General features: G+C 47.3%; 1 protein-coding gene across 1 annotated transcript; it reads right to left on the bottom strand.

Annotated features, from left to right (window-relative positions):
• Window positions 1–679: 679 nt before the first annotated feature.
• On the bottom strand, window positions 680–4,944 carry LOC135374768 (uncharacterized). Its single transcript, XM_064607694.1, has 2 exons — window positions 4,802–4,944; window positions 680–3,113 (listed from the first exon to the last, which is right to left on the bottom strand). Exons 1-2 carry the CDS (start codon window positions 4,835–4,837, stop codon window positions 786–788), a joined length of 2,364 nt encoding a protein of 787 aa, XP_064463764.1. The 5' UTR covers window positions 4,838–4,944; the 3' UTR covers window positions 680–785.
• Window positions 4,945–8,871: the final 3,927 nt, after the last annotated feature.

The raw sequence follows: 8,871 nt of genomic DNA, 5'->3' as shown, positions 1-8,871 counted from the left end.
CGAAGTAGCTCAGACATCACGCAAGCAAATTTACGACAGCACCCACGGTTCCATGTCTCCCAGCAGCACACGCATTCTTAATCAGCCAAGGACTGTTCACACGTCACAAATCAAGCCTTCTGTTCCGCCATTATCACGATCACATGGTCCCCAGCCACTCCCAGCAAGTCACCTATACGGCTACGAACCCTGCTAGACCTGCTAGACTGCTTGGCGATATTAGTATGTTTTTGAAGCGCGTACGAACCTTTGCACTGCGCCACCAAGAGGAATGCACGCTTACGTTCGCCAAATAAATAAGTCATTATGTATAGCCACAGTGTCTCCATCCTGTTGGTCACTCTTCTCTGTAGGGGCTGATCACTACTCTATTTCCCATCATCATCCCACGCTCAAGCGCGCGCGCGCACGCACGCACGCACGCGCGCACACACACACACCCTAAAATAGCACCTGGTATACCAAGTGTTACCACATTTCGCATTAGTCTGGTTGTAGTGTGGGTTCGTTCTTCGTTCATTCAGCGCCATGTTGAGCACGTACTTCGATCCTGAGTGTATTGTTCAAGCCATCTAAACAAATATTGCCCACCATGAAGCGGGAAACCAATACCGCCTCGAAGGCCTGCTTGGCGTGTTGCACATGGCTGTTTCTAAAGAATGACCTAAAATGCTTAGTGGTGACGAATTATTTTAATTTACAGCGCTGTTAGTTTCATGCGAATTTCGTTATTTCGCTCCAGCGAGGCTCTTCTGCAAAATATATTCACAAATGCTCACGAATAACTACCAGATTTCGCACTTCGTCTTCGGGTTCATGGGCGCCCCTGTGGCACACTTAAACACGTGACTGAAGTGGTGACTGTTCATGAGAACCATATTACATCGATCTTCGTACGGGGTGGAGGTACGGTTAATGTTCCTTCCGCACAAAGAGAGGCACCACGAGGCATAGAAAATCTGGTCACTGGTCAGTCCCTTCACCTCGCCCAGTGTAACGCCGGCCGTGCGAGATGCTGCCCTGTAAGCTCCAAGGATAGTCTTCTCACCCAGTGCGTCCGCGATGTGTTGCCTCTGGTTTCCTAATTGGCTCCATGACCTAGACGACGCAGCGATGTTCTTGTCGTAGCACTTAAAGAAATCGGCGTACGCCACTTTCCCTTGAAACCATCCCCTCGGCTCACCGAACCCGTCGAAACGCCTCCCAAATTCGTCGTAGCCGCTCATTATTTCTTGACCGATGTAACGTCCCAACGCACCGTAAGTCACTTCCGGCGGTCCTCCGAAAGTGAAAGCAGGTGGCAGCATTACAGCAGGAGGGATAAAAAGGCTGTTGTGCTGGGAAACGTATTCGACGCCTGCGCGATAGATAGGATTCGAACGAATGTGTACATACTGAAGAGCTACGTCGTAACCGCCTTTGCCAAGAATTAAATTCCACCTGGTTTTCGAAATCGCTGTGTTAACGCGGAGGAGGTCTTCAGCGTAAACACCGCTTAGTTCTGACACATTTATTGTTAAATTGTTGGTCCCGATTGCAGACCGCAATTCGAGCGGATATCCAATGAAAAATGAGAGTTTAGATAATTTGTCCAATGCCCCTCGCTTCGTGGCTGTGTCAAGCATGGATGACTTATTGAAAGAGCGCTTTGCTTCATTGTAGATGTTGTACACTAGAGTGTGAACAGCATCCACTCTCGTCTGCTCCACAAGATTAAAAAGTGCCTTTGACGATGTAAATAGAGGGAAGTTCCTTAACATAAACATTAGGCATGTACGTTCGTGCACTGAATCTTGCTGTAGGAGTCCCGAATAGCCCAAGACTGTCACCAGGGCTGTCCAGGCTACGAATTTCCTTCGAGCTTGTGCACTTAGAGTAAAATTTCCGAACAGACGATGGAACAAGACAACGTCAGCGATAGACACTCGAAGCATATGATTTGAAGGTAGACGTTGTTGCGAATGTCTTTCGAGGGACCGGATCCACCCTACGTTGATAGACTCGTCATCCAGAAACATTCCAAGCTGAGACATTGGAATAAAAACGACGGTTTCCATATCCATCGTAGTGTTAGGGGAACCATTCAGAATTTCACGCACTTCGTCTTGTGCGTCCACAATAGAATCTATGGTGGTCTTACTTATCCGGTGACCGTGAAAAACTTGCTCCACTAACTTCCTGGTTTCGAATTGTCTTACATATCTCGGTCTTCTTGGTGAGGCCTTAAACGCAACAATGCCCTCAGCCTCCGTCATTGAAAAATGTACGTCTTTCTTAGGTGTATAAGGAATCGGGGCGAGATCGAATACCAGCGGCAGTCCCATGAACATGAGCTCGACGATTTTATCTAGTGAATCAAACATTAGTTCTTCAGTCAACGCCATACCAATATTTCTCAAGAACGTGCCGACTGCCAGATTACTTTCGCTTCGTTGTACTGCACTTCCTTTTCCCGTCGCAGCCACACATCCCTGAAAAACTTTGGCGATTTTAGCGAATCCTGGCTCGGATTGTAACTTATCTTTCGTTTCGAGAAGGAGCTTGTGGGTCGCTGATGTCAAGTTGTTAGAGATCCAGTCTATCATAGTCCCACTAACGTTATCAAAATCGCGCGGAAATTTTGAGACTGCTCCGCTACAGACGAAGTGGTAGAAGTTCGCGCAAGGGTCCTTTGAAGTGTCCACAGAGAGCTTGAGGAGCCATCGCATGTACTTGCAGTCTTCGGTGTCGCAAATCTTCCCGTTCGAATCGTGTTGTTTTTCCATTGCCCTCGCACCTCTGTAATCATGGTCAGGAGCAGCCTGTGTGTCCTGACCTTCCGTGTTCATAGTGAGATCTGGAGTTGCCGTGTGCCTCTTACCGGGCTTGCGTGTGGACCGTGTCCCAGACTTTGCTGGTCTTGGCGACTGATTCCCTGGGTCATGTGGTTCCCTTATGGAACTCGAGTCGCTATCGCGCATTTCATCCATGGGCGGTGCAAGTGTTGCCTCCGGGATCTCATGGCGACGCATTCTTAGAACACCAATTAGGACTAATAGCATCGACAAGACGACGATCGCGAACCCAACGGCCAGAAACCTTGTCCATGTTACCATCTGTCTTTCGTAAGGATCCTGGAAGGCAACATTCCTTATTTACTCGTAAGTTTTACTTGTAACAGTGTGCACGTGTTTGTTTTTGCGTCTTTCAGAGCAATTTCACAGATATGTCGTCAGCATAATAAGATTCCCAGAAATTCTGGTCATGACTAGATGCCACATGGCTAATTTGCTGTTGCACAACTTAAGGGTGGGCTTGCCATCCGCAAGCGCTGTCTTTCCTCAACTTGTACCGGTCTCAAGCATAGGAACCCCCCGATCTCGGCAACGAATTCCGATCAAGCATACTGCTCCCGCAATGTACTCCTCCCGTTCCAGAGTTGAAAACGGAGCAACGTGCATAATTAAAGTGCATAATTTTATTTTCTTACATGAATAAAAAAGCACGACAAACATTAAGCCTGTGACATTGTTTGTATGTTGCTCTGTGCTATCCAATGGGATGCCACACATTCTGATAAGATATATCCAGATGCTTTTGTAACTCTGCATCATTGATAGGTTTGTGGGAGTACACAATGCATTACAGTACAGCAAAACTGTGTGACCAGCGAGCATAAGTGCCGAACACCAGCCCTTAGGAAAACCCACAGTAGCCTCCATTTGTCAGCTGGATGGAACATATACTGAAATACAAAGTGCTGCACGCAAGTCCGTTACGGTAGCGTGACGTAAAACATTTGTAAAGGTGACAGAGGATGGCGTCTTCGCAATTCCCACTGTACCTGCATCGACTCAAAGTATACCCAACAACATTCCTGACGTCCCTTCCTATCAACTATACCGTGTCCAATAAATCTCTCCTCGATTTCCCACGGATGTCCCGGGGATCTTCAGGCTGTTTCTTATGGTATATTCAAACATCCAGAGCGCGATATCCCACCAACGTACCAGGGGCCTCTGTTGTCCGCTGTAGTAAGTGCAAAACTAAATGTCATTGCGTGATATCCCACAGATATCCTATCGATGTCAAGATATTCAAGACGTTGGCGACCTTGTAGGGTTGTCCCAGGAGTATTACTGGAGTATTACTGAGGAGTAATTTTCTGGGGCTGAACTGCACAGTGGAACAACCTATATGGCGCATACGAGTGAAGGAAAGAAATTGTGTAGCGGCAGCGATAATAACCACCACTCAGACGCAGATTATACATTGGATTTGATCAGATAAGGTAAGGGTCGCACATTGTGGAAGGTCACTAATTCAACGCGTGCCATGGTTTGATCTCGCCTCTTGGATTTGACATGTTCACAAAGACTCGATGAAGAAGACTGCTTTCTATTTATACGAAACAGAAATCCTGCGGGAATACTGGTTCCATCGATGGATGAAGATGTCGCAACCAACTCCGTTACCTTTGTCTTAACGTAACCTATACGGTGCACGATGACTACGGAAATTGGGCAAAGAGCATTCTCCGGATTAACATCGCATGGGCATTCGCGGTAGAGGATGGGCCCTACCCAAGTAAATTCGTATTAATACGGATTACATATCCAAAGTTTAGCCAGGCCCATACGTCCAATTCATAACCCGAACTTGCGCGCGACCTAGCGATTTCGCAGGGGAGCACACTGCACGAACCTGCATGGTCCTTTTTTTTTTTCACTCATAACAAAGAGTACGTCACATTTACAAGGACTTAGCAATAAAAATATTCCGAGTGGATATCTTCTATTCTAAAAGTCGTACGAATGCTTACCCGCACAGGCGTCGCTTCATCAGTTTCTATGATCATTGTCGATGCTTACGCAAAGGATCACAGAGATGAGCGGACACAGGATGGACCAGCAGATCGAATCGCACTGCACGAGAAACCTCCTTTTTCTTCTCTTCTTCTGCCTCTTGTCTCTATCTGAACTTCATCCACCAAGGGAGGTTCTTTTTCTTCTTCTTGCAACTTAGTTGCATTCTTCCTCTGGCGCTCTCCTTCATCGTGACTGCAGGCAACATCAATCTGCATAGCAACTGCAGTGCACCATTGGAAACATGCACTTTCCATTTTGAAAAATAAGCAGTAAAATTGTGCAAGCGAATCAGAGTTTTACTGCAAAATGTCACCTTAATCCCTGACAGTGACAAAAACAACTAACCTACACACACTACTGACCGAAGAGAGAAGGCGTCAGGTGGTGGCGGTGGTGGTGGAACTCCGTGGCCTACTATGGCAAGCTTTTCCACCTCCATCCATAATATTGCTCGTCTCGCATTCTAGAACACCGAACTCTTTATTTTCGTTTGGCAATGGAGGCGAGTGACGGAAGCATCAGCTATCGTGTCCGTTAGGTCCAGTTACCGAATTTTGCAAGGGATTCATTTCCGGTTCTAGGTTACCCCTAATTTACGGCTACCGGTGACCGATATAGCTGAACTGGCATATTTTTTCGTTTTCGTCATGAAGCTGTATACACTTCACACGGATGTAACCACACAAGGTAGGCAGGTAGGTTCCGAATGCGTAAAAATGATCTCCCGATCTATGATATTTTGGATAATTTGATTTGTGGCAGTGGCGTATCCAGAAGAATACTTCGGGACGGGTTCTATAGTGTCTTTTCATGGGGAGGCGTAGGAATCGCAACTTTGTTGCGACCTCCCAAATGCCCTGCCAGAGGTACGACTTCGGGAAGTCGTACCCCTACGCAACTGATTTGAGATACGCAGCAGTACTCTAAAGCAATCATGTGGTGACTTTACGTATCAGAGAGTATTAGTAGACTGCTATTAACAGTTAACAGGAAATGATCGTACCTACCGGTACCTACCGGACTCAATGGGTGACTCACCTTATTCGTTGATTGGGTGCGGTAGACTGCTGAGGTCAAGCCGGAATCGTCACCACCGACTCTAGTTCCATGCTCACGTTATCAACGGTCTGCTAACGGCGCTACACATCAGAGCTTGCGTGGCCGCGTGGTTAGCGTGCTGGGAGGTACCCGGGATGGAATCCAGGTTCAAAGGGATTGAAGGGCCCGTATCAAAGTCCGGCTTCCGGACATATGACGTCACAGTTCCCTTAGAAGTCAGTCAAGGACGCTTGTTCCCCATGAGCATTAGTGGTGACGTTGCCCACTTTTGTGTGTGTGTACCTTTTGCCCACCTTTGTGAGGTCAATAACGCGGCGAGCCCATTCCGCAGTACCACTAACGGTACTACAGTGGCGGACTTTACGACATCTGTATGCTCTTCGTGACGGCAGAATCTGGATGGACGTCGTCTAATGTATTCTTGGTGCATACGCCAGTTGAGCAGGTGCCTTTTTATATACATCATGATGGAACAAACATCATTATATATATTTTGGGCCGATGAAGCGCCCGATGCGCTTCTTCTTGAATCCTGTATGCCTTGTGTTAAAGGGAGACTTCGGAACGATCTTTGAAAATAATTGTTGCACGACTTTTCTGGAACATATCGGCCCCCAAATAGCTGCTATTGGCATCGTTTCCCTCTTATGCGATGTACTACCCGGAAATATCAGCTACTCTAAAACAAAACCACAGTCGGGAGAGGAGGCGGCCAGAACTTCCGTTTCCGGGGACGCATGACGTCACAGGGTATGTAGAATGAGCAGAAGTACGCGTGTGTTGCGGCTGGTCACATCGGTGCAGGAGCAGTGTGTCGTCATGGGTTCAGGTCAATACGACGGGGCATCCTTTTCGTCTGACTCGGACGAGTGCAACGAAGTTTCTTCGGAGCCACCATTGGACGCGAACATCAACGTCCGTGTTGCAGGGGTGTTTGCCATGTATGACGATCGGAGTGTCATCTACAATGTATACATTTGGTTTAATCAGAGACGTGTCGATTATCAAAGGAGGTAATATCTGCACCAGCTTATATATCTATACCTTTTTGAGTCTCCTCTTTGCGTACGCGCACCGTTAAGTTAACATAGGGGCACTGGGGAACAGCGTAGGAACAGCCTGGCTCCGCAACACTTTTCGTTCTTGGAAGACAAATAGCTGGTGCTGGGGCGTGCTCTGACGCCCAACACTTTAGATTCGAAATGGTCGGAATATAGTCACGAAGCGACGAGCTTTTCATCTTTCGGGAAGCGAACATGAGCAACACCGAATGTAGCAATCGACTTGTTGCCGCACGACCTTGCACCACCTCTCTTATTAGTTATTGTTGCACAAAAAACAGAAAAAAAAACTACAAGGCGTTAAATAAACGCAAGTACAGATCAAATGGACGCATACCCAGTGACACAGGAGGGCTGCCCAGTGTTGCTAACAAGACATTTTCACAGTGGCGGCTCAGAGCCGCCTCAGGAGGAAAGCAGGACAGGAGGCAGGAGGAGACATTCAAGTGGCTCAGAGCCGCCGCTCCTCTCACTTCAAAAATAATTTTCGTGATCTGAGCTGTTATCAGCCGAGATATTCCATAACTGTGATCGAAACATGTCAATAATCGTAAAAGCAACAGAAGAATGCAACCGATTTTCTTCCGAAGTGTTCCCTTAAATGGATGGTCCCGTAGACCCGTGGCGATTCCAAAACTTAGACGAAACTGTCTTCACGAGTACTGTACACATAAAACCGCCAAAGTTTCATTCAGAATAACCAAGTCGTTTTCGAGGAATTTGTCGACACATGCCTCAATAGCAGGCGAAACATGCGCTCCACTCTCATGCAACGTCACACGTGACGTCGACCTGCTGGTATGTCGCCGTTGCCATGGCGATTGGAACTTGCAGAAGGACTTTGGGTTGAGTCACCCCCTTTGCTTACGAAAGGCGCTCATACATATATCTCCGCCAACGGAGAATGTAGCCCGTACGTTGACTGTGGGGTCTCCGATAACGTAGCGCATAATCGGATACGTGGAACCTAAGTCATGTGTTTTCCTTATGTGAGTATTTAATGCGGTATTTAAATAAACACAAACTCCTTCTCCATGTATGTCGTCAACTACACTCATTTAGAAACATGGTCAGTGTGCAACGGGGAGTGTAATGGAAGCGCGCGTAATGTATTTTTGGTCGGAACTGTAATGCGACCGCGCGCGCCAATGGCCGGCAACTTCAGATTTGTCATGGGACGGGGTTGTTCTGCCACTTTTAACTTGCCTCAGAGGGCTAACATAGTTGTTCTTAATCAACGTGTGTGCGGTTTTCGCATGAGAACTGAAAGAAAATGTATGAGAGTTGCCGTGGTCCCCAGTCACTTCTGAAAGTTGTCTGCTCACGCAGGTACATTAACTCGCGCAAAAGCAGACGATTTCTGTATCCTACCACGGACTTTCCCGCAGGGCGACGTAGCCGTTCTTATTGTTACCAACACAGATCGCGGCACGCTCTGTAATCTTTATCAATTTAATTCGGTTATTTAATAACAGTGACGTGCTTTGTCGGGTAAATTTGCAGTATTCCATTTTCAACAAAGGGCAATCGAATGGTACAGTTTATGAGGGGGGCTGGGGGGTACGAGACAGTCCCTTTAAGGCTTGCTTCATGCTGCTTACTACGAGCGCCTATTTGTCACAGCATCAGGGTGCTCACTCCGCAAACTAATGCCTTTTTAGAAACGTTCATCTGTGGCTGACTCGGGCATGACCTGGACTCGGACCCGTAACAATACTCCGCAATTACTTTTGTACTGAAACTACTACTACCCTTAAAGGTGTCGCTTATGAATATCTTCTCTCTTGATGCCCCTGCGGATGCTCCTTCTGTGTGTGTCATTGACATCTTCCACACGAATATCCGTCAAGTTTCCTTGCCTACCCTGCAGGCAGCACTAACGAACCATCTCTATCAGTTTTCGC

Source organism: Ornithodoros turicata, unplaced genomic scaffold (assembly GCF_037126465.1).
Source record: "Ornithodoros turicata isolate Travis unplaced genomic scaffold, ASM3712646v1 ctg00000746.1, whole genome shotgun sequence".
Lineage (NCBI taxonomy): Eukaryota > Metazoa > Arthropoda > Arachnida > Ixodida > Argasidae > Ornithodoros > Ornithodoros turicata.
Note: the sequence above shows the minus strand (reverse complement) of the source record. Positions and strands in the feature narration are given on the sequence as shown.